This window comes from Anguilla rostrata, chromosome 12 (genome assembly GCF_018555375.3).
Source record: "Anguilla rostrata isolate EN2019 chromosome 12, ASM1855537v3, whole genome shotgun sequence".
Lineage (NCBI taxonomy): Eukaryota > Metazoa > Chordata > Actinopteri > Anguilliformes > Anguillidae > Anguilla > Anguilla rostrata.
In genome coordinates this window covers 37,279,508-37,306,591 of record NC_057944.1, presented here as the reverse complement: position 1 = coordinate 37,306,591, position 27,084 = coordinate 37,279,508, and the positions used below count along the sequence as shown (strand labels likewise).

At 44.7% G+C, this 27,084-nt stretch overlaps 1 protein-coding gene across 4 annotated transcripts; it reads right to left on the bottom strand.

Annotated features, from left to right (window-relative positions):
• Window positions 1–712: 712 nt before the first annotated feature.
• Window positions 713–27,084, bottom strand: LOC135235537 (calcium/calmodulin-dependent protein kinase kinase 1-like). Of its 4 annotated transcripts, none has more exons than XM_064301094.1 (17): window positions 26,681–27,084; window positions 18,574–18,917; window positions 18,352–18,399; window positions 17,174–17,227; window positions 16,348–16,399; window positions 15,835–15,968; window positions 14,252–14,288; window positions 13,406–13,427; window positions 13,198–13,286; window positions 12,770–12,969; window positions 11,508–11,561; window positions 10,699–10,772; window positions 9,624–9,711; window positions 8,489–8,617; window positions 7,664–7,764; window positions 7,199–7,228; window positions 713–3,968 (listed from the first exon to the last, which is right to left on the bottom strand). In XM_064301094.1, the coding sequence occupies exons 2-17, from the start codon at window positions 18,826–18,828 to the stop codon at window positions 3,896–3,898; spliced, it is 1,440 nt and encodes a 479-aa protein (XP_064157164.1). In that variant the 5' UTR covers window positions 18,829–18,917; window positions 26,681–27,084; the 3' UTR covers window positions 713–3,895. The 4 variants fall into 4 exon arrangements, with proteins under 4 accessions (XP_064157164.1, XP_064157166.1, XP_064157165.1 ...); XM_064301096.1 differs by lacking the exon at window positions 26,681–27,084 and adding an exon at window positions 24,837–24,859; XM_064301095.1 differs by lacking the exon at window positions 26,681–27,084 and adding an exon at window positions 22,101–22,184.

Genomic DNA, 27,084 nt, shown 5'->3' with positions numbered 1-27,084 from the left:
TTGCCAACTGTCAAGTTCAAGGCAACCCTCAGTCTGTTTTTCATGATTTCTAACTATAGAAATCTATAATGACAACACAACTTTGTGCGCATGGTTACACACGCAGCTACATCCTCAGTGTGGGTGGACACCCCCCCCGCAACACTCCGTCAGTCCATATAAAGAGTAAGGCCACTGGGATTCGGCACCGACGGTTTGAACCTCCTCCGGTTGCCATGGTGATGTAGAATTTGTGATGACAGCGCTGGTCCGTTTTTTTAATCAATCTCTACTTTACTTTGTTCAGTCCGTGGGTTCCGTCAAACCTGCGTGCGCCTTTTCAAACGGACGGAGCAGTGCCTCACCTCAGAAAGCTGTGGTCTGGAGGAGGCCAGGACCAGGACCCACGTAAAACACCCAAAAACATTTTCTGTAACCCCACCCCTTATTATAATGTAGCCGGATATAGGCTCAAATATGGAATTTTTCATCCACGCTAGTATATTCAAGTAACAGGCTCAATAGTTAATTGGATTGATGTGAATGCAAAAGTGGAAGTGGTAAAGGGTTATTGTATACAGCAGAACAGGGTATTATTATTTTTCTTCTATCTGACATCTCACCATCCAGCACATCTCCTCTGTGAACCACAGTTCAGGAACCACAGCTGCAGAGACCTCCTGGCAATGTCCTGTGGCTTCCTCTACAATACCAAACAAAGAGGCCAGTGCGATTTCTCTGTGGACGCTGACGTTTATTGCCTCGAAGTATATACAGTATAAAAACATGCAAAAATAGTATGTGTGTTAGTACTTATTTACACTCAAACAGCTGCATTTGGAGAACAGATGCATCATGCAAAGTGAAGACAACTTATAAGAGCGTCCAGGGTACTGCTTTACAACTGGCCAACATTAAAAATTTTTAAAAAAAAATCTTATACATTCACAAGTCGCACTTTTAAATAAAAGCTTGATTAATAACAGCAATACTAAAATGATCAGGTTTATTTGTCACCTGCTTTGTATATCTTTACTCCTAGTCCTCAATGTTTTTGCTCAGTATGGTATATTTTGCAGTTGAACCTTTTCTTCCATTCGGGCTAAAGGTACGATTATAAATAAGCGTTATAAAATAAAGCACCCCCTCATCCTGCTTCCACACTGTATTCAGAAATTGCTTTTTATGAGTGTTTACTGTATACGTTATGCATTAGAAGAACTTCATAAGGAAAACTGAATCACTTTACACACCAGGGAACCTGGCTGGGATATCGACAAATGCATGAAACTACCGAGTATAAACAATAAGATCCAATATCCCGACACATAACAGCCTGTCCACATCATGCATAGCGTACACTACAAGTGAGAAAACGGGTAAGACTGGGAAAACAATGGTCACATTAGGGTGTAAAAAAGAAAAACACAAAGATGGATAGACGTGATATTGCACCTCCGATACACACAGTAGCATTTCTCCCCTTCGAAATAAGTCTTGATGACACATTATGTGGTACAACAGGGTAGTGGCAAATCACTTTGTTATTATTTTCATTACCAATTTGAGAATCTTGAATCCATACTCGAACTCAAAGCAAGTTCCAGCAGTGGCTTGAACACGGGCAAAGATGACAGTGTCGAATGAACCCACCGTGTCTAACCAAGCTACTGTACTTAGGTGTAAAATGGGAACAGAGAAAGGCTAACCATCACATGCAATTTAGCTCACTTCCAGCCTACAGTTTTCTTTCCTGTATGCTAAACATATAACTGAATTTTGGTTGAGGACCAAGTTGCACACTTCCCACAGTGCACAGATGGGGCCAAAAGAATATTGCATTGCATCTCCTCTGATCAAGATGGTACAGTACACAACACAGGCACACATATGAACAAACACATAATGTAATGCGCCCTAGTACAGTGTTTAGCATTAGCATTGTGTCAGAGGCACCTCTGCATACTAATGAAGGACTGATGAAATGGTCTGGAAACTGAGATGGAAAGATTTCATTATTTCTTTTTTTTTTTGATGGGTGTCACTTCAGAAGAAACAGTGACCAGATGCTCGTGAAGATGAGACGCGTAAACGAGGAAAACACCATCTGCTGTTTTTTTTGTTGTTGTTGTTGTTGTTGTTGTTGTTGGGAAAAGCAGAGCATGTTTTTTTCCCCAAACTGCACTAACCTCATTGTGATCATTTCATTAGAAGCACAACAGTGACTGAGACATTATAGTGAGCTCAGATCAGCCATGCACGGAACCTATGCAACTCACCCTGGTACACATATATCAAAATGCAACACTTTCAGTGTAATCTATGGCTCACACCAAAACATCAAAAACACTAATTGCATATGGATCTAATCCTCATCAGGTTGAATCATACATGGTAAGAGTTTCATTTTTTCCCATTGTAATTACAGTTTTTGAAAATGCTAATATTACAGCGATATAGGATGCCAGTTACCAAAAAAAAAAAAAAACATTTTATGTATTTATATTTAATGGTTAGTGGTTCAAACAAAAAATAGCAAGTTAAGCCATTCAAATTTCTTTCCAAAGATTGTCTCTGGGATGGTTTGTATTGCTCACTGTACAGTAATATTGGGGTCATCGTCAGCACATGATCAAGATAATCGCTGCATTTTTTTCCAAACCACAAATTATTTTAACAATTTGCTCAAAATCCTGTTATGAAAGATCTAGAGATAAACATTGTTATATCAAAATTTCTATAAAAATTCAGAGGTAATTTTATGAACATGAGAGTATGGAACCAAAAAAAAAAAGTTTTAACATGCCTAAACCCACTTGAAATGTTCCGACAATGTTAATTCTACATAATTAACAGAATTATGATGTCACTTCCTGCCCCTCCCTTTCTTCTACTCAGCATATTAACTAAAAATCAAGTCAAATACAAAACATCAGGACCTTTTTTTCCCCAATTTTAGACTGGTGGGACAAGGTAAAGAAAATATAAAGTATTTCAAAGCTCTTCCTAATCCCGTTGGAAGGCAGAAAAGTTACTGGTATTCCACCCCACCCCCCCTCCCCCCAAAGCTCTATTACAAAATTCTAACAATTCTCCTGCCTTCTAATATTCCAAAGCTACACACGATCGATTGTTTGTTTGTTCTTCATAAACTTTCATTTTTTGGCACAATACACAATCACTGGCAATTAGCTGCAATGAAGTCTCAACTCAGCCCGCTCAAAAATCACCATTCGTACAGAACAAGTGGTAGTACCCTGCAAGCCGCTCCATTTGATTACACTGTGATCCTCGCGATCGCTGCACTCCAACCAAATAAATCCTTCTTTTGTCACAGAGGAAATGCCTTTCAGGCACAGAGAATGGAAGCAATCAGGCACCGAGCAGCCTCCCAATTTAATAGTGCTTATCATATCAATTGCACATTTTAGCTTTTAAAATACAGATATCTGTCTCGTGAGCGTATGGAGCACAAACACCATTGCAGTGAAAAGCCGCACCCCCTACCCAAACCACCCCCCAAATATACCTCTGGGGAAATAGAGTACCAAACACATCGAAAAAAGAATTCTGACATTTCCATAGTCAGACTGCGTGGGTCATCCACAAGCTTTTAAGAATTTGGTGCCTGTTTTGCCTTATGGACAGTAGGGAGTTGAGTCGTATCTATTCCAAGCCATTTCAAAAATATTTTTAAAAAATCATAGTCTGTGTAAATGCATTATTAAAGCAAGCCTGGTTGAAAACCAAAAACCGGAACTTTCTAAGTGTTTCTGTGAGCAAAAATGCTGTGTCTGGAATGGTGCTGGAGGGGGGTACCCCAAGGAGAGGGCAGGGGGGGAGGGGGGTACCCCAAGGGGAGGGCCGGGGGAGAGGGGGGTACCCCAAGGGGAGGGGGCGGGGCTTCCTGGCACGCTCAGGGCAAAGGCTCATCTTCCTGCAGGTCCTCCAGCTCTCCCTCTCTGCTCCCATCCCCACTGCTGTTTTTCCTGGGAAGGAAGAGGAGGACAGAGCAAGATTCTTCAGAACACAGAGCATGGGCAGGACCACGCTGGCTTGGATTAAAACAACATTTGTCCTTAAACGTTGACTTAAAAATAAACGTTAAAGACCAACAGTATGACTTAATTTATTTGATTGCTTAACTTGTGTTGCTGAAGATAAAAAATAAAAAACTTGTGAATTGTGAATCAAAGTATGGTAAATCCCACCACTGCCATGTTCACACCCATAGCTGAAAATGGAAACGCTGTGCTGCTTATTTTGCATTGACGAGGGCAGAATTAATTACTTAATGCATTTGTACATTATTAATTCATGTTATCAACTACATTAGTTAATGTCAAGTCATGTGACCTCATTGTATTTTAATATAAAAAAATATGACAGTAGACACATAATGTGTCTAAGCCAATAGCAGTCATGCCTTGAGAGATCATTAAGGGAAGCAATTAGCTGCTTCAGGAGATCTACAACAAACCAATAATTAGGTCTATTATAGACACTCGCTGACTCTCGCTGGCATGATGTCATGTGATGCACCTGAGAAGCACAGAGAGCAAGATATATTAGGAGAATGCAATTGTTTTCTGTTCTGATATAAATCTTAATTCATTCTGAAATGCTGCTTGTAATTTTAGAACACAGAGGAATACAAAACTGCAACAACAAAAAAACTTCTGCAAAAAAATAAAATAAAATAAAAAATGTTATGCAAGGGAAACCAACTAATCCTATAAGAAGACTAACTTTCAGAGGACTTATCAGAGGATTCATAAAACATCCAAAATAGACACATGTATAGATTCGATGAGCATCCTCTGTCAATATTGTCATGCCACTTTAAAAACCGCAGTTTCTAATAAGCAGAAATTTGGTCCAATTTTTTTGGAAGAACTTCTAATATTCCTCTCACTACACACGGTTGCAACAGCATGGTGTACTCAGTGGATAATCTCATTGTCTGAGGCTCTTATTGTGTCAGCGCACAGCTATAATCTCCATGCTAAATTAAAACTACAGCAGCAGGCAATATTAACAGAACAATCTGAGCACCCGTCCCACATCACCTTTCCCAAACTAAATACAGCGAAAGAACAATTAAACGTACAAAAGTATAACGTTGTTGTTGTTGTTATCATGGGAACCATTTTCCAAAGCACATTTTTCTCATCTGCGCTTCTGACATTCCTCAGGGTGAGGTAAAGACAGCCTTCTTTGATCACACCTGTTAGACAATTATCACATTACACCTACCCAGTCATCCACCTTGATGAGTCAGTTGGCACTTAATGAGGAGTATTTCCACACTGTCATGTGTGGCACGGTTAGAAGAACCAGTAACGTGTGGAAATAGCACATTATAAAAATATGCTATTTCCACACGTCTCACATTACACACATCAACTAATTTTAAGATGTGGAAGGTAGCCTACACATACAAAAAATTGCAGTTATATCACCTGAGCAAAAAAGTAAAATAAAATAAATCAAAGGTTATTCACAATAATGATGATAATTGTTTGCAGCAATACGACTTGCATTATCCAAGATGAATGCAGTAACATTATTGAAATCCATCTCCAAGTCCAACAGCTATTTCTTGGTGCCGTTCACAACCGAACAGCAATTAATAGTAGCAAGGTACACCATGTCAGCAAGAAATACTTTCAGATATGACGTTTCAACACAACATTCCCTGTGTTGTCTTTGTAGAAAAATATTAGAGTTGATTTTTTCGAGATGACGATTGTTGTTTGCACGTATGGATAAATGACAAACTGTGTAGGACATATTGAATCGGTCTGTGTGGAATGCACCATCCAGTTCCTAAGGGGACCCGACAAGGACATCAGTCATAACACATTTCAATTAACTGTGGATCATATTTTTAAAAAAATGGTTACCCTTATTGCTGTATTAAAATATAATTATTTGTAAAAATCTCAAATAGATACATGTCAAATAGATGTGTGTCTCCATTGTGCTTGTGAACTCCACGTTGTTTGAACTTGCAGTGAATGAGGTGGAATTAGGAGAGTTATCGATGTGGAAAATGTAAGATATTGGGTTCAATAACATCAAACAGACAACTACGCAGATTACAGGAACCATGGGTGACACTGCAAGACTTCTACCTCCAGGACATATGAGCACCCAATGCACACACACCTTACATACACACACACATACAAAACACACTCGCACGCATATGCAAACACACACACACACACAAGCAAGCAAACAAACATAAACGCATACAAAAACACACTCAATGACACGCACATACAAACAAACACACACACACACACACACCTTACATACGCATACACACATACAAAAACACACTCTGACACACATGAAAACAAACACACGCACAAACACACACACACACACATACCTTACACACTCTCACACACACACATACCTTACACATTACATTACATTACAGGCATTTAGCAGACGCTCTTATCCAGAGTGACGTACAACAAAGTGTTTAACCATAACCAGGAACAAGTACGTCGAAAACCCTAGAGAGAAGTACCGTTCCAAGTGCAGGGAACAACCGCATAGTTCAACTTGGACCCTGAAGGTTAAACTGATTAACCTTACACACTCTCTCTCTCACACACACAAACACACACACACACATACACACTCTCACACACACACACACACACACACACACCTTAGACACTCTCACACACACACACACACACACACATACACACATACCTTACACACTCACTCTCACACACACACACACACACACACACACCTTACACACTCTCACACACACACACAACACACACACACACACACCTTACATACTCTCACACACACACACACACACACCTTACACACACACACACACACACACACACACACACACACACACCTTACACACTCTCTCACACACACTCTCACACACACACACACTTACACACTCTCACACACACACACACACACACACACACACACACTTACACACTCTCACACACACACACACACACACACACACTCTCACACACACACACACACACACCTAACACACTCTCACACACACACACACACACACACACACTTACACACTCTCACACACACACACACACACACACACACACACACACACACACACACACACACACACATTCGCCCTAGGGGTTTACAGGACAGAGGTGAACAGGGGTTAGACTGTGGACCCGCACATCGCGGTTACCTTAGTGAGGATCGGAGGAGTCGCGAGTCCCTGTGGTGAGAGAGGAGAGTGTCAGCGCTGCTAACGAGGCTAACGCTAACGATCTGACCCCTTAGCGGGACACGGAGGGAGAAGGAGACAGGGGAAGTCAGCGGGGGGAAAAAAAACGACCCATCGCTGCACTTATACAGCCCATCTAAAGAGAGATAACGCCGTTGGAACTGTGGCTCTCCTGACCCGCAGCGAGTGTTCCACTCATCAGAACACTCTTTGTCATTAGAGAATAAGTAGCAAAATAAATCATCAACTTTTCTTTCTCTTGAACAAAACTCTGCACTGTTGAATGGTCGTAGGGAAACTTATAGGCTTGGTGTTCGCCTGGATAGTGCTGAACGTGCCACATTTACAGACAGTTTTTTTAGTCTGTTAAATTCCACAAACAAAAACAGGTGGTATCAGTGGTATGACAGTGTGCTCTACACTTACATAAGGAGACTTCCTGGGGCAGACATGGACCTCTCCGTCTTTCCAGGACACTCAAAAGGGTTGCCAAAGGAACGCTTCCTGAGCATGGACTTCACCAGGATCTGCAGCAGAGGGGAGTTCATATCACTGGGTAAAATGAACACAGAGAGTGAGAAGTCTAAAACGTGTGCTGCACTGTATTTCAACCGACAGTCTCTCGCAGACCACATTTTGACTTTAAATTAAAATCTCACCGCAGGGGCTGCTCCTTGTCTGTTACTATGCTGTAAATGTTCAGTGTCTGAAACTCTTCTGAGGTTTATTTAATCTGCAACTACATGCAGACCAAACTGCAGGACTTCATCAGAGATGGACACTGGCGTGCCTGTGAGACTGTGTGTCTGTATCTGTGAGTCTGTGTGTGTGTGCGTGCGTGTGTGTGTGCATCCCACTGAGTGTGTGCTCACTGTGTATGCACATGTATGTGTCTGTATGTCTGTGTGTGTGTCTGTGTATGTGCATGGATGTGTGTGTGTGTGTGTGTCTGTGTTTGCGTCTGTCTGTGTGTGTGTTTGTGTGTGTGTGTGTGTGTGTGCGCATGTGCATGTGCGTATGTGTGTGTGTATGTGTGTGTGTGTGTCTATGTCTGTGTGTGTGTGTGTGTGTGTGCGCATGTGTGTGTGTCTATGTCTGTCTGTCTGTGTGTGTGTGTGTGTGTGCGCATGTGCATGTGTGTGTGTGTACGTGTGTGTGTGTGTGTGTGTGTGTGTCTATGTCTGTGTGTGTGTGTGTGTGCGCATGTGTCTGTGTGTGTGTGTGTGCATATGTGCCTTTCATGCTGCTCACCACCGCAGACAGGCTGGGAACCAGCTTGACGGAATTCTGCACCTCCTCCTCCGTCACCTCCACCACGGTGCAGTGCTCCTCCTCCAGAGGCAGGGGGTCGGAGCCGCCCTGGGTCACCCACGGATGGACCTGCCGGGTCAGAGCACAGTGTGCTGGCACATCGAGACCCTCCTCCACCCACGCACCACACCCCCCCCCCCACCCCCACCCGCCTGCCAGGCAATACCATGCCAATGTGACATCTGAGACCGTCCTCCACCCACAGACTACCCGCCCCACTCCACCCCCACCTCCCCTGCCAGCCCAGACCGTGCCAATGTGACATCTGAGACCATCCTCCACCCACAGACTACCCCCCGCCCCTCCCACTCCACCCCCTCCTCCCTGCCAGCCCATACCGTGCCAATGTGACATCTGAGACCGTCCTCCACCCACATACTATACCCCACCGCCCCCCCCCCACCCCACCCCCACCTCCCCTGCCAGCCCATACAGTGCCAATGTGGCATCTGCCACAGGCACAGAGAGAGCGTGCTGTGAGTCACATTCCACCAACATGTCTGCTTCCCTCACACCTCCCATCCGAGTCGCACGCGTGTGATTTCGGAGAGAGGCCCGAGGGTACGACAGGACGCCGCGTCAGCGACTTCAGCGTTCAGCCCTAGGCCCTGACTGGCCGGCCCGGTTCTCTCAGACTGGGCTCAATGGCGGAAATCACATCAAGTGTCTTAATCACATCCTCGGACATAAATTCATTTTTTTTTTCCCCTCAGGATTTCCTATCAGCACCAGATGATGTCACGGGACTTAACTGTTCCACCAAATCCACCCAGCCACTGGCCACAATCCACTGCCGGGACAACAGGTCAGGTTAAGAAGCTCCACAGAAGGGTCCACAAAGGGGAACAGCTTTTCAGTGAATAAATGCGCAGTGTCTCTGGGCATTGCAAATTTCGGCATCAAAAGCCCATCCTGTGCCAAATCAGGGTCTGATGCACGAAAGTGATAGTACAACCCATTTTTCGTTCTTTAAGAAACAGACAAATGTTTCAAAGACTCTCAGTAGAAGTCTGTAAATGTGTCTAAACCCTCCCCCCCCCCAAAAAAAATAACTCCCCTGATTTCCCTCGCCCACCTTGATCTCAGGAATGGTGATCCTCAAGGCCGGGTCCTTCTCCAGCATTCTCAGGATGAGCTCATGCAGGTCTTCACTGATGGCTGGCCTGTCATAGCAGGGACTGGGTCAGGTGACCAGAGACTTTTTCACACCAGAGAACACACGCATGCACACACAGGGGCCTACACACACACACACAAACACACACAAATACACACACGCACATGCACGCACACACACACACACACAAACACACACACACACACACACAGGGGCCTACACACGACACACATACAGGATTGCCAGCACATACATACTCTCTCACTCACACACACACACACAGATGCACACACACACACACACATACACACACGCACATGCACGCACTCACACACACGCACACACAGGAGTGTGTACAAAGCCTGACCAGGCCAGCACTTCCTGGAAGTCTGAATATTTCAACAAAATAATTCTGTGTGCAAGAACTGCATCTGGGGGAAATGAAGTGATCACAAACACTGCAATACCTTTCTGACCAAGGGACTAATGCATTTAAATCATCCACTGATTAGCAAGAAATGATCACTGATTTTTCCCCACATCACAGAAAAATATTTTTCACAACAAAACAATAACAATAAATGTATGCAACATCGGTTCTGGGCACAAGACAGGAGAAAGCCAGCAGAACAACAGAGCAGGTTGCTACAGCTGCTCAGGAAATGCAATGGCAAGCATGCTACTCCCGTCTACACAAACGCTCCACAAATCCTTTTTCTTTTCTCCGCGTTTTCCCCCCCCTCATTTCTAGAGCAGCCCATCAGTTTCCCCATCAGTGCAAAAAAAAAAAAAAAAAAACAAATCCCTGCAAATGCATTATTCAGCCGAGGTGCTCCTTTCCTCGCCACATCCTATTTTTATTTACCGGATGCACCTCCTTCTCTCGCACGGCAAGGCGCCGGCCGCGCTCCGGCTGCGGGCCCGGCCGCGTGTGACGAACCCCCCCGCCGCGCGCGGCGTCACCGCTGAGCGCTAATCGCCGCGGTCGCCGCGGGGAGCGTCGGGGGCTAACGCGGCGTTCAAAGCCACTCACGTCTCGGGAAGCTCCACGGGCTCGCTCCTGATCTTATTGTGCAGAGCCAGGATGTACTCATCGATAAAAGGGCACTGCCAAAAGAGAGACAGACACAGGATTAAACGCATTATAAGCATACAGGATGCAAAAAAAAAATAAAAAATGTAATAAGTACAATGGCAGCAGCACACCCGTAATGTACATGTCAATAACACACAAGCGGGTTGCCCAATTATTTTTTTACCAGCACCACTGCAGTATAGCATGCTACACATTCTCATTAGTGTGTGTGACACCGGATCTGTCATGGCTAATAAGCACAAGTGAGAAATGACATATCATTTCCATGCACCACCTCCCTCCAGGGAAAGCAAACACAATAAATACTTGTGTAGAAAACCGCTTGCACACATTGGATTTGCCATGGTGCTACAGACAACCAAATAGCAATGCCAGAGGCCACACTGAACTAACAAAATTACACAGTTCCCCTTCCACACCATTACATTGCATTTATCCAAAGCGACGTATAAAAGTGCATATCAAGGTCATTGGAACAACTACAAAACACAGGTTCGATAAGGTGCAATGCTCATTTTGTACAGCTATTCATAGCCAAGAACGCAAAGTCCCGTTCACACAGTGAACATTATTCTGACCTAACCTATGCCCAGTGAAACTAGGGGGCAGTACAAACCACAACATTAGGACAATAATACAAAGTACAATAAGGAATAAGACACTGGAATGAGACACTAAACAATGAGGCACTAAATAAACACGGTCACAGGAGGTCATGTGATAAGGAGGATGAAACCTAAACTTGCCTTTCCAAACACGAAACAATACAGCGTGACTCCCATCGCCCAGACGTCCAGGGCCTGAAAGACAAAAAACACTGGACGTCGTGTGCGTGACCATGCTCGCACCGTCGAAAGCGCTCTCTTCCAAACAGTCACCAGTGGCCCCGCCCCATATTTACTGGCCCCGCCCATATATTCAGAGGCTCCGCCCCATCTAAAGAGAGAAACCCAAAATTGTACCTTCCTGTCGGTTTTTCATTTCAACCCTAATTTGGCACACCTAATTCTGCTAATTAGCAGCTCAACGTGATCTCTCCCTGTTGAATGAGGTGTGTTTGTTAGGGCTGGAGTGAAAACCTACTGGGCGGTAGATCTCTGGGAACAGGGTCGGGGCAGCACTGATCTGCAGTATGAAAAGCTGCCTTTCTCATGCAAATACAAACCCATTCAGCTTGAATAGCACCCCCCAATTGCTCTAATTATAATATCCAGGCCATATAAATGGGACTGTATGTAAAAGTGCAATCTGTGTAGGTAATTCCAGATAGGAGTGCTGCCGAATGCTGAGAGGTGATCATCTGGGGTGCTGATGATTGCGGGGAGAGGGATGAGATGTGAGGACGGCTGGAAATTAGGATGCCCCCCTTTTGGTTTCAACACTGAGCCGAATCATCTGGAGATATTAGGTTCTGATTAATAAGAAATGTTCCTCCTCTATCCAGTAGTACATAACTCTTCATTATTGTTCATTATTAGTATTATCACTGTTCATAAAAATCATTTGTTAGCTTTTCAGATGACAAATGTCCAGATTAAACAAGAACAGCATATTAAACCGATGAAGCAGTATTTATATAACAATGCATCAATTGAATGGTTTTGAGGTTAACGCATTATTAAGCAGCTAACGATTCGAATATTACATGATAAAACTGTGAATAATTCCTTCCTGAGAGGAAATTACCGGCAGTTAAGAGAAGACGAACGGCAGAGCGGTGACAGACCGGCAGTTAAAAGAATGGCAGTTAAAGAACGGCAGTTAAAAGAACGGCAGTTGAAGAACGGCAGTTGAAGAACAGCAGTTAAAAGAACGGCAGTTGAAGAACGGCAGTTAAAAGAACGGCAGTTAAAGAACGGCAGTTGAAGAACGGCAGTTGAAGAACGGCAGTTAAAAGAACGGCAGTTGAAGAACGGCAGTTAAAAGAACGGCAGTTAAAGAACGGCAGTTGAAGAACGGCAGTTGAAGAACGGCAGTTGAAGAACGGCAGTTGCCGGGCGATGCCCACCTTCCCGCTGAAGATCTTGTAGTCGTCGCTGAGCGTCTCCGGCGCCATGAAGGCGGGCGTCCCGACCGTGCTGCTCAGGAGCGCGTCGCTCCCCTCGAACACGTTGCTGACCCCGAAGTCGGCGATCTTGACCCGCCCGTCGTCTCCCAGCAGCAGGTTGGAGGGCTTGATGTCCCGGTGGATGATCTTCTGATAGTGCACTGAGGGGGGAGGGGAAGGGGGGGGGGATTCCCCATTAACACCCCCACAGGCAGAGGCGGCACCAGCGCACTCACTCAATGGAATGCTGGGAAATGTCACTCGTGTACATCAGCTCTCTTCGACACCCATTGGCCGCGACTAAATCTAAATCATCTTTAGCCGGTGCTTAAAGTTTTTATATCTCTCTCTCTCTTTATGCAAAGGGAACGAACAGAGGACAGACTCACAGTACTCAATGCCCAGGACAATGTCTCTGAAGTAGAGGCGGGTCTGCTCCTCGGTGAAAGGATTTTCGGAGGGAACCTCCATCACCGGGCTGACACGCAGGCCGAAAGGTCAAAAGGTCACAACACACCAGTCTAAGCACGTGCAACACTAATAACAAAAAATTCAATCTGTGCCTCATACTATTTTACAACTTGGCCACGTACTCACCCTTTCTGCATCAATTCAAATGCTGTCAAAAAAGAGAGAAGGTAAGAAGAATTAAATCTCACTGAGAATTATATTTTCATATAAATGATAAAAGACCTATAAAGAAAGAAGGCCGTTTCCCTGAGCTGTCCATTGAATGGAGTACTCAGAGATGTAGAATGCTGCGGCACTGCATTTCCTAGCCTAAGAAATGACTGTGTATGTCTACTTATCTTACCAGCTCAGTTCATAATCAGCTCTGTTTGACCTCATCTGCCTTGTGTCTGCAGTTAATGGGGTTTGTTAAAATTTCAGTGTTGTTGAACAGGTCAGGTACAAGCAAAATAGGCCATGCAGAGCAGTATTAAAGTAACAGCCGAGTTTAATCTAATCTAGGCAACAAGCAACAAAATGAGTCTGGACAAAAACCAGCACATTACACAACCTGCCCTGATTACAGAACCAGGCCTGGGAAACAAACTCTGCAGTGTCATAGACACCTAAGCCGTGTTTTCACCTGTTTGCAGACCTCACGTGGGCACATTTGGGAATACAGACAGATCGCTGGAGCGATTGCTCCTGAACTAAGCACAAAGTCCACATAAGCGCTGGATTTGATATGCCTGGAATATCACATGTGCAGGACAAATAAAAAGAGGTCATAGGTCATAGAAACAGAGACATCAGTTCTCACACAGAGCTATGAAGCTACTGTATATGTACTATTCTAGAGACGTAAAGAAAACTTGCGCTAAGTTAATCAACCATTAGCACCATCAATTCATTCCTTCAAAACTGCGAGCCAAAATGTCAGCAAAGGACTGAATGGTTATATGGTAAAGATAAAGATAAACAGAAGAGACCTACCCATGTGAAGGTTATCACCAGCAGGATCATCCAGAACCTTCAAGAACATAAACACAGAAGTAATGTCTTCAACATAATTCATAATAAAACCATAACCATAAACCATAATTCATTATGTTATCTAAACATTCAGCACATCTCAATTCATTCAAAACATAAAGCATTGGAACAGTCAGATTTACAAAGGTCAAACATCGTCTTCCCACAGAGTATGCCAGCGAGTGGACTGTCCATTCATTGCTTGCCCGATCAAGCCAAAATTCACCCATAAAGCCCAAACTCAGGCACTGAAACCATTTGGCGTCATTTGAACTTTACAGTTCAATTTACAGCCATTAGCAATTCTACACCAAAGCTCCTTAAAGGTACGGAAGAGCAGAACAAATGCCGGTGTGCTTCACACAAACAGCCCTTCCTGAACAGGCAGATAAAACCCCTGTCAGGTCTAAAGCAATCAAGCGATAATCAGAGACGCCATGCACCGTAATGCAAACCAGCAACCGCAATTAGAGAATTACCACTTTCTGATTAGACGGTCATCAGATAAATCACCTATAATGAGCTTAATCTAAAACATTCTTCCACCCAAGAGACCCTGCACACACCTCACTGCCAGCACTGCCATCATTATGAATGAATGAATCACTGCGTTTGAATGAATCGTTGCATTTGTATAGCACTCTACCGAACACTTTTTACAGTGATGGGTGGAAACTCTACCTCACCCACCACCAATGCGTAGCACCCACCTGGGAGATGCACGGTAGCCATTTTTGCACCAAATTGAAACAATTAAATTAAAATCGATGCAATAAAATATCTTCACTTGTGACTGAAGCCACATAGTTACAGGCAGTCCAAGTATTAGGGGGGCAAACATGGATTCTTTCATTTCCTAACAAGGCAAGTTTGTTGTGTGAGACAGAACTAGGAGCACTAACACGACAGATGGACACGTATTCCCTCACAGTCCAGAAACACTGCGCTTGAAAGGGAAACGGATTAGCCATCACAACTTGGAGCCACTTGGAGATGTGCCCCGCAGTCAGGAGGGGGGGGACTGCTTTCTGCCAACTTCACAGCGCTTCCTTTTTTGACGTGTTTCGATATAACATCGAGCGAAGCCTCCTAGCGCCGCGGTCTCAGCGGTGCGGGACGAGTCGTGTCAGCGAGACCCGTCTGTCAGCCGACCGTCCCACAGCTCTCAGGAGATACAGCGCGCGGGAAACCGCCAGCCTGTGCAAACACCGCATCTTCAACAGGAACAATATCAAAAAGCGCCAGTAACGTGCTGAAAAGCCCATTTCTCACACAGCGCACTAACTCACACATTTTCACTTTCCCTTTTAAACAAAGAAAAAAAGATTTCAAATATTGTTGCATGGTGTTACATCACATAGAGAACACAGAAGAACATAATATACAACAGTTTGTGCATTGGGGTACAACACTTGATGTAAAAAAAAAAAAAAGACTATCTCTCCTTTCTTCAGTCCAAGTCCTCCTGTGTGTTTCCCATTTCCCTTTGGGGGGGGGGGGGTGTGCAGGCGGCAGACACTAAACAGCCTCTGCCTCAGCCGTACCTCCACAAGCCTGACAATGTTGAGGTGGTCCAGTTTCTTCAAGATGGCGATCTCTTGGTATACCCTGTCCAGAGGACCCAGAACCTTGGCCCGATCCCCCTGAGCAGTCTGGGCCCCACGAGGCGGGGGGCGACCTGAGGACCCCCCCGCACATTTAAATATAAGCAAATGTGCGCATCACAAGTACAAAATTTTATCAATGGGGATTTAACTGACAACCCCAGTTCAGATCTGGCAGAGTGCATTTAATGTTATATATGATACAAGCATCATAACAAATTATAACATACTGTACAGTCCTCAATTGATGAGCCCTTCAAGTGAATTCTGATTCAGCTCTGAAAGAGCACAACTTGTACACTCCTTGGAACAAGGGCATCTTGACAAACCGTAACACACAGAGCCCCATCAGCCAGGTGCCCTGTCAGAGGGATGGCATTTAAGACTCTAACCCAGTAGGGTAGCTGCAATCTAAATTCCACTTAGAAATGGCATAGTAGAAACAGCACGTACGTGGAAATCCGTACTGTTTCATCAGCTTCTTCTTCGAAACAACTTTCATTGCCTGAAAAAGAGAAATAAACTGTTACGATTCATTAATGAATCTAGGTGAATTGCAAATCTCTACAGCTGTATCTCACTGAAACTGCCTCAGTTTGAGAGGAAGCCATTAAAAACAGGAAAGCGATTGAAATAAACTAAAATAAACTCAGGAGGCTATTACATGTTTTACTCGATAGTCTAAAAACGTTTATTAAATTGCTTTACAGACATCTATGCTTGATAATATAAATTGAGAGAGGAGCCAAAATGCTTTCGATGCATTACATGAAATTTCGTAACATTTATTTTGCAGACGCGACAATCATACAAAGCAACGTACAATAAATGCACACCGAAGGACACTGGAACAACTACAAAACACAGGTCTGGATAAGGTACAATATTAATTTTGTAACAGTTATTCACAGCCGTGAACAAATTAAGACCATTTCACACATTACTCTGACCTAACCTATGCTAAGTCAAACTCAGAGGCATGATGAGCTACAGCATCAAGATAATGATACAAGGTACAATATAAGTGCTAATGCGATGCATCGCACAAGAATAAATATAGATCTATTGCATCTGTCAGCCCTGGCGGGTAACAGCAAAAAGCACATGGCAGAAAGGTGTACGCGTTCGCCATGGAGGCTGAAGATAAGCTGCAGGCACGCGTGCGGACAGAGACGTAAGGAAGGCCGGCCGGGGGTGGGGTGGGGGGGAGGTGGGGGCGGGGGGGCGGCTCTGCGGAGTGTGAGATGGGACAGAGCAAATTGCCTTCAGAAATCCTTACATAATACTTGTCATCATCTTCATTGTAGGCCAGCTTCACCACCCCATATGAACCCTGTAAGAAAGAAAACAAGAGGAGTCCACAGGAAGTTCAGAAGGAGGCCGGTGAAACTGGTACAGACGTGGGTCCGAACTGACAAGAGCCACTTCAGCGAGGTATTCCACAAAGCAGGATTTACCGAGTTACCTGGATAACTGCGCCGAGTAAAACCCGGAATGACTCATTTTTACTTCGGTCCGTGTTCCAGATTTGGGAAGGCTCCGGGTTTTACTCAGTGCAGCTATCCAGCTAGCTCAGTAATTCTGCTTGGTGAAACAGGCCCCTGGTGTCATATCATCATATCAACCATGCACTACACAAATTAAAGACAGAACTGAGGGCTCTGTTCTTCCCATCTGAAGGTACAACCAACAACGAACAAAATTCATGTAAAGTCTTTACGACGCCATTGGCAAAAAAGGACACATTTTTTCCACCAACAGAATCCAACACACCAACACATTTTTGCTAAAGGGCTAAAACAGATTATTTATGAACAGATTACACTAATCCATTTAAATCTTGTATGTGAAGGGACTAATTAACATACATTCCCAAGGCAACAGAATCAAATGTGTATCACAAATAAGAAGGAACAGGCAACGGGGTAAACTAACAGCTGCTGTGTACATATTTGGGAAAATATGCAGTTCAAATCGACACCGATGCACTTTATCACAAAGGTTGAATTCATACACTATAATGTTTTGGTTGGTGTTTAAGTCAATTTTTTTTGGTATGTTAGCCACGGTCAAACAGACCTAGCTACTCAATCACAATGTGTACCAGGAGCAAGTAGTTTACTATTATTATTATTATTATTATTACTATTATTACTGTTATTATTGTGTAGTACTCAACACTCCTGAAGATGACTGTAATTTTAAAAAAGGTGATGACATGATTAGAAATTATAGTATGAGCCAAATTTCCCGCTAAATATTTCCAATGATGAAGCTGGAATTACGAATGTGTTTCATAAGCGTAACACTTAAGAATATTAACAAACTCAGTTAATTTAAGGCATATGATCTGGGGGGCGGGTTATACAGTGTGCAGTGAACGTTCCACGTGTCCCTTTTAGCTGTCTGAAATGGCGGTAAAGTCACGAGGCGTATTCCCGCGCACACATCCCCCACCTTTCCTATCTCGCTCTTCAGCTTGTACTGGTTCAGCTGGACGCAGTCCTGTAAGGAAAGGACACATTGGGGGAAAAAGTCAATACAACACGTACACAACAAAAAAACAAGTAGCTTCGTGTGAAATGTTGGGTGGAGCCGTGAATATAATAACAGCGCCCTGTTTCCCACAATGCAGTGGGGCAATGGCGCATGATGCATAAGTAAAATGGCGGCACTCACCGGGGCGTCGGAGACGGACACGTGCTTGGACTCGACGGTGGGCCTGCGGGCCAGCCTGGAGGAGCCGTGGTAGGCCTCGCGCTCCTGCAGGGACAGCGTCCTGTCGGCGAGGCGGAGCCGTCGGGGCGCTCCGTTCTTCGCCCCCGGCGGCGCCGCCCCCCGGCCGGCCGAGACGGCGATGGCCGACACCATGTCCTCCAGCTCGGAGCCGTGCTCGGAATCCGGCTCCGCCTCCGACCCGGGGCCCGCGCTCATCGCTCCAGGGAGCCGGGGCTTCTGGGAGAACGCATCAACGTCGCGGCGCTCCCCCGCTCGCTCCTGGGATCGGGACGCACTCCACAGAGCTGCCGGGACAAGAGAACGGCGAGAAGGACGTCAAAAAAGCTCTTCATACAACAGCCGTAAAACGTAGTGAAGAACACAACTAAAGAGCACAAAATAAAATGAACCTCTTTAAACAGACTAAAGCATAATTATTTTTTTTTAAATTAGTCAATCTATTTTAAAGAAGACACCTGAGCACAGTCCCCAGTACAGAGCCAAAAAACACGCATGGCAATGGAAATACGCAGCTGAAAATTCACCGAAAATTCATGGAAAAGTTTCTTCTTCAAAGGACCAAGCTTGCACACATCTTCCACCTCATGTGGAAGGTTAAAGACCTCCTTTCTGTATTATCCAATCAGGAGCAAGCTGTGAAGAGCCAGTCTGGCCCATTAGTGAAAGGGACTCCATGATGTTTCCAGGCTCAGCCTTTAGGACGAGGCCTGATCAGTGCATTTCTGCCTGAAGACGGCACCACATCGATAAAGGCCAAAAAAACCTGCTTTCGGCGAGCAAAACAAGCTATCATTTAAAGAACATTTAAAATAACATATCCCTTTTCAAACTTTAAATATGCATGAATTGTTCTGAAAATCCAACACAGACTAGGATATATATTACAGTCACTCTGCACCAGACTGCAGTGGGACATGGTGAACAGTAGGTGGACCCTTCTCCCAACGGATTAAGTAAACATTCAAAGGGCCAGTTAAGGGGTCAGGGCCACTGTGCCACAGGTTGTGCTTTTAAACCAAGGCTGTGAGTCACCGTGGTCAGTAAAGATCACTCCTCAAAGTAGCCTCACCCCGCTCAAATTTCCAATCCGGCGACCTCAGTAATGACCCCCTCTGTGGTTAATTTCCTGAGATACTCCTCCGTATTTCCTCTCCGCAGGGAGCAGGTGCCTCAGGAGAAGCCAACAGGAAATAATCCAGCATCTTCAGGGCATAACCTATCATCAGCCGCACACCTGGCATGACGCAGGCCGCCCGAACCAGACCAGACCGGTTTCCTGCCTGGCGATGTGGGACACTCAGATCATACTTTTTTGTGTTGTCTTTCAGCGCTGATCAACAAATTAGCGGCTTGACCAGACAATTAAAAAGGAACGGACTGGCACAACTCTATACTGTACAGGGAGAAACATTCTCTCCATGGGCCACATGAGTCACAGAGTGTGCCTTAACCTGGCACAACATGCTAACGTTTCACTGGAGACGAATGGTCAGTTAAACCGCGCGTGTGCATTTGTCGTTTCCTTGGCAACCATTTGAAAAAAGAAACTTGTGCAAATCCAAGACGAGAGGGAAATAAAAAAAATGTATGTGTCCTTAATGGTCTGAGGCACATCTGCTTACTGAACCTGAAGTATGACACGCCACACGAGTGTCACACGTCCTCCTCAGGGTGGTCTTGAAATGGTTAACAGGGGAAGGATGGGGATGCACTCAGCGCACCAAATCTCTTTTTCGGTCATATTCTCTGAACACATAAATAGCATAGTTCTGAACATTCTATATTCTCACTCCGCCCCCCCCCCATTTTCAAGGGGAAGAACTGTCTCAGCCATCAGCATTGGGGGGGGGGGGGTTGCAAGGGTGTGATGATTACTTGATTAATTTTTTGCAATGGTTACTTTTAGATTTACTTTTGTTTACTTTTGGTGACCAATATAGAAGGCAAACTATCCCACCAAAAAGTGCAAAAGAAGTGGAACCAGCACCCAGCTAAGCAATCCAGACAACCCTGCATGGATGACAGAAGAGTTGATCAACAGCTTTGAAGGGAAGGTGGAAAGAAAGAATTCACACTGAGCCAATCACTAGCTACGGATCAGTGGGATATAGTGTCCCAGCACACGGAAAAGCTTGGCTTGGTGTTGTGCGAGTTTGCTTTTGAGCCTTGCAGCTCTACTGTTCCTGCTAGAAAAAGCCAGGCCTTGCTCTTGAGATAAACTGTACATCATAAAGGTATTATCCAGCAGGCTGACATTCTCCAGCACAGAAAATCTCTCTCTCTGAAATCTCTTTGCTCCATTACCTGCAGCAAAAGATTCTAAGTGAGAGCCTGAGATTGATGTGCTGGTTTGGGGGAAAAAATCAAATCAGCTGGCTGGCTTTGTGGGAGAGAAGCCCAGGTGGAAGAGCTTGTGAACCTGTGAGCAGCCAAAGGATTACCATCCAGCCACACGACCAGCCCATCCACAACAGACGAAGGACGCAACTCCCTATCCTATCCCTATCTTTTTTTTCTGATGAACCCATCTTCTTTGTAATTTATCTGTAAATGAATGGGCCTCATTCACAAAACTTTCCTTTACTTTACTTTACTTCACTCAGTTTATTTTTACAGGGACAGTGCACATTAATGAACATTTCTGTAAATGCGCCAGTTTAGCCAGCATGGCGAATTTTGTTGACTTTTGTTCCTAATTTGTTCCTAAAAATTTTCCTACGAAAAACCAATATAGGATTTGTGACGCATGGGCACACCCTGAGGCCCTCCCTCTGATCGGCCACACCCTGATGCTCTCATCTCTCTGAACGCCTCTACACGACAGCGACAGGTCAAACTGCAAAGTCACGTTCGGCGAACAGTATCTGATGTCAGCCACAGAAGGTCTAAAATGGTGATCCATGACAAAGCCACCGAGACTGATCTAACAACCAGTACACAGATATAAAACGGCACACGCCTTTGGCAATTGCAGAGTTCTGAAATTAATCTATTACAATATTTTAATGGGGTACATTTTACAAAACAAATATGAAATCCATCACACACAAAAAAAAACAAACATACTATCTTTCGTTCATAATGCTATCCAATCAGCAAGGAGAAACATTACATCTTTCATCATAAATTCAAAATGAGCAAAAGGATTACTCCCATGTGTGCAATCCCACTTAATGAATTCAGATAAATTCACAGTAACTTTGCAGGAAAAAAAAACCGTACAAATTGGAAATGTCATTTCCAGGCACAAGGCACTCATGCGCATGCATAATACTTATAGCGCACAAATGTACAAGCCAGTCATCCTGTAATCCATGTTTCAGCTAGAGGATTTACATGTTGCTCATCAGGAATAGAACTCTGAGCAATTGCACGCGAACATACCAACTAACCGGCACACCCAAGACACACTGGCAAACCACCCATCCATCTCAACAAAGGTCTACGGCACTCCGAGTTTGACTTACTCTCAGCAGACAGATCCTACATGGCGGGGGTTCTACGGTTCGGAGCATGATCCCGCCAGCACAGCCCCTGAACGAGTGGCGGCTCACATCAGGGCTCTCTCCCCCTGAGCCAAAGCATGCTGACATCACAGAGGCCTGGGGGGGTCAGGGGGGTCGGGGGGGGGGGGGGGGATTAGCCAAGCCGCATTTAGCCAGCCCTCCGAGCGTTTATCTGCAGAGAGTGAAAGTGTTTACGTGCACAAGCGCAGTGCTCTGTACAGCAGGGCAGAGAAGGCCAGGCAGAGGTGCCGGTGGTGTGACAGAACATGCCTGGAGAGTTCCCAGTAGAGCCAAGCTCTCTTCCCCATGATGGTGCCAGGGCTAAGTCACACACCTTCAATAGTGCTCCGGTTGGGTTGTTTTTTTAAAAAAATCACACGTATGTGATTAGAATGTTCTAAACTGAAGTTTAATGCTGATGTAACAATCACTACTGGTAACTGAGAACACCAAAGTTCCAGAGCACTGATTTAGAGTTTTGAAAGAAAAAAAGAAAAAAAAGTGGGTCCAGGGGGCCGGGAGAATTTGTCATTTGTGGGAGCGTCTTGCGGTGCTGATAAGTATATTTTTATAATCTCTGCACCAAGCGGCTAAAGGAGTTGCACGGCGATGCTGAGGTCTGACATGGTGCAGCACACACTGTTCGCACGCTCAGAGCAGGTCACTGCTGGCGGTCCACTTAGTGACAAAAACAAAGGAGGAGGGCGCGCTCATATCGCACGCTTGCTAACCTCCACTGAAGCCCAACTGACAACCTGCTCTCCTTGTGCTTCCCATCTGAGGGCTCTGGGAGGAATCATTGTGCCCTACACACTTTTGCCTAATCAACACCACTCATTAAAAAAGAAATTTAATTTATTTTTTAAAAATCATGAAATATTTCATATATATATATTTGTTTTAATAATATGTGATTGTGTCACCAAAAACCTGTAATGTTATTATGGCTAAGAGCTGTCCTGGAGAGAAATGTTCACATCAGTCAAAGACAAGAAGCAAAGACATTACGTGTTTCCAGCGTACCCCACGGATTCCGCTCGACTCATCTTACGTAAGTGCATCACCGGGCAAATCCAATTACGGAAGACAGGAGAGGAGAGGAGAGGAGAGGAGAGGAGAGGCGCTGCGTGTGCAGCACGGGAGGGAAAGAGAGAAGGAGCAGAAGTCCACATCCCCGATGAACCCCGACCAGCGGCTGCTGCTGGGGGCATGAGCAGCACAGAAGGGAGGGTAACCTCTGTCAGAACGGCTTGTACAAAAGCTCTAATGCTGTACCTCGCTCGGAAAAGCACAAAAACATCTCTGGGCTCTGTTCCCAGCTGTTTGCTATACACCAACATGGTGCATTTTTTGCTGGTCGGATTTTGCTACGCATTTGAGCAAAAAAATATAGAAAAGCTTTTACCTAGTCAACCTGTCAGCTAGCTCTGGACGGGTGGTATAAAGATATAAACTTAAAAAGGATGATTTAAATATATATTGCAATATCTTTAGGAGACAGTGGATAGAAGCAACGGCATCAGTATGAATGCTTCTGATCAAACAGCGTCTCCATTAACCAGTTATTCTCCTGGATAAACTCCCACATATGAAAGCTAATGCACCAGTACTGATGACAAATATAGATGTAACTGTTCTGATTTTAAGAATTAATAAACACACTGGTTACACACACACGTGAACACACACACACATACACGCGCAGACACACCCGCACACACACCCACACACACACGCACATGCACACACACACACACAAACACAGACATGCACGCGCACACACACACGCACACGCATGCACACCAGCACCACACACACAACCACCAGACCATGCCACGCACGCAGCACACAAACACACGGACGCACACGCATGCACACATGCACACACAACACAGATCAGCACACATGCACACCACGCACACGCAACACAAATGCACACACTGCACACACACACAACACAGATGCACGCACACACAGCACAGCACACACACACACATGCACACACACAAGCACACGCATGCACACACACACGCGCACACACACACACTCTTCTCAGCTTCGGCAAGCAATAACATTGTGTACTAATGATGTGAACGCATTGCATTCTGGGTGTTTGTAACTAATCTATAGCCACGCTGGTTGCGAGCGAGCGAGGGCTAGAACCGCCCCTGCTGGGCTTGACTCACTGAGGCTGGACTGCAGGCTCTCACACACAGCAGCGCGCGAAGCCAGCTTCTGCTCTTTTCATCTTAAAGAGATTACTGCAGTAAGACCACAGGAACATGACTTTAATGATAATCAGTGTATTTCCCCCGCCGGAGGCAACCCGATCTTCATTCGTGAAACAGAATTTGGATATAGTGTCACGGGATCAAACATTCCCCCTCTAAAAATGCGGCTGGCAGGCAGCACAATGCCGACATCCACTCTCCAATGCGGTCAAACTGAAAAGCTGCACTTTAACACGGTCTTCTTCCTCTCACTGTGTAAAGACAGTAACTGGATCGAATTTCAGTTGCACCTCAATCGACAGACAGATGATCCAAACAACATACAGACATGGCACGCTGCTTTGGTCTCTCTCCCCAGTATAAAGGTCAGAGCCAGTCAGACTTTCTGTGGCACAGCAGCAATTCGGATGAGCAAACTGGAGAAGAAAACCATGTGCCATCTGGCTCCTGAGCAGACCGTACTTACCCAGTGTCACACGTGGGATTGCCGGAGGTACCAAACCTGAAACCAAAACTCACATCCACTGAACTCCAAGCTGTACAGGAAGTACCACAGTTCCCGGTTAACTGAAACCAATTTGACTATGGTGGCTAATCCTTGTACTTCTCTCTCTGGTTAATACACTCACTTTTCTCAGTATATGAAATGCGCATGGAAGGCACTAAGGTGTGGTACCAACCCTAACTCAGCCAGTGCCATAGCAACCCTGAAGGACAGCACATAATTGGCAGTAGCATCTCACAGGAAAGGAGAGTTTCAGTAAATGGAACCATCCCCACATAATCAATCAAGAGCAACTGCGGGGATTGATCCGACCTCTGCACTCGGCCTGCCTCACTGCCTACAGCTGCAGAGCCAAGGCTTGGTGGGTTGCCAGGTTAAGATAAGACTAGGCGGGTTGCCAGGTTAAGAGAAGACTTGGTGGGTTGCCAGGTTAAGAGAAGGCTTGGTGGGTTGCCAGGTTAAGAGAAAGCACGGTGGGTTGCCAGGTTAAGAGAAAGCACGGTGGGTTGCCAGGTTAAGAGAAAGCACGGTGGGTTGCCAGGTTAAGAGAAGACTTGGTGGGTTACCAGGTTAAGAGAAGCACTGGCTAGCAGCACGAACTTCGAAGGAGAACATGCGCTTGTCTGTGCTAGAGTGACCAGGCAAGGGGACCATGCAGTCACGGAACAGACCCACACAAACAATTAGGCATTCCAAACAGCTGAAAATTAAAATTTTAAATGGTGGATTAAGAACTGTGGAAACCACTAGACTAGTATATCTCTAATATTTTCACAGACTGCCAACATTCACAGAGCTAAAAAATAAATAAATAAAAAAACAACAACAAAAAACAAAAAACAAACAAACAGAAGTTCAAAGAAGCTCTCAGCATCAACAAAAATAAACTTTATTAAAACTGCAGGTGAGGAGACCAGTTATATCTGAAAGCCCTAAAATAAATACAACAACACACTGAAAACTTGCGCTTTCCAAGTGCTTCATGTCAGAATGTGTGTGGGAAGCCAGCAAAGTGTCCCTAAAAACCCCATGACTCCTTTCCCTATCACTCAGCCGTACACAACAAAAACACACAAACATGAAAACCTGTCAAAGGCTGCACAATCTCTGACCAACAAGCGGCAGGAATCCTTCTCACTCCCTGAGAAATCTAATTAAAGAAATGAGGAACTGAGTAGGAACCGTGCAGTGTACCGTTTTTACACCCATCAGATACACAGTTGAATCGATGTAGTGCCACGGTTGGATTTGACTACAACTCGTGTTTGAATATAGCAATTTTCACAAAAATACATGTGCTTAAAATGTGTTTAATACGAGTTTGTTAAAATCCTTCTTTCTAAATGACAGTTTTTATCTGTAGACTTCTGACATAGAAAACTTGAAGGAACACAGGCACCTCTGTGTGATTTACAGTAAGCTAGTGACCAGAGTTCTATTGTCTGATCAAGCATCTATGCCATTACACACATTACATTCATCCTTAACTTTTCATCCCTTCCCTCAAAACCCATCGCTGCATCTGAGCCGGGGTTGGCACTAATACAATGAGTGGGTTTTGTGTTTATGAAAATGCCGAGCAGTCCTGTGAGTTGCAGTGATCAAATGTCAGTACGTTAAATACACTATTGCTACATTGACTTAACATAATTATTACACTGAATGTTTATTATATTCTAATTGTTTCACACGTTTTCGAGAAACGCCGAAAAGCAACGGGCGAAGAAATTTCAGTAAACATTTCGCAAAATGACTTTATATATGAAACAAATCAGCATGCGTTTTTAAAGAAAGTTTCACCTCACCTGAGAATGTTACCGGAGGATATTTCTGAGCTTGATCGTAAAGCTGCACATCCGGACACCCAGCACAAAATACCACGCGGAATCCATCTATTTCAAAGACATTATTTACATGACTCTACTTGAAACTTAAAATAGGACAACTTGAACACGAATATATGCACTAAAGTATGCTTGATCAAGCGTGCGCACAGAAGATATCGCGACTACATTCGTCTACCCTCAGCGCGGTGCAACAGAATTGTATTCGCACCTGACGACACTTACACGATGTTCACGCGACATACTACCTAAACGCGGCGCATAACAACAGGCTACGGGAGGATTATCCAATCTTTACCCCTTCAATTCGTTGATACGTAAACATTTCTACTCTATACGCTGGGTCCTAAAATCCGTCTAATTCT

Excerpts from the sequence above, each read along its gene's own strand:
- LOC135235537 (XM_064301094.1), bottom strand. The coding sequence starts at position 18,828 with ATGAGCGCGGGCCCCGGGTCGGAGGCGGAGCCGGATTCCGAGCACGGC. Across the intron at positions 16,400-17,173 it reads AAGATGATGACAAGTATTAT|GCAATGAAAGTTGTTTCGAA; the intron begins GTAAGGATTTCT and ends TCTCTTTTTCAG. Across the intron at positions 9,712-10,698 it reads CCCGTGGAGCTTCCCGAGAC|GCCAGCCATCAGTGAAGACC; the intron begins GTGAGTGGCTTT and ends CTGCTATGACAG.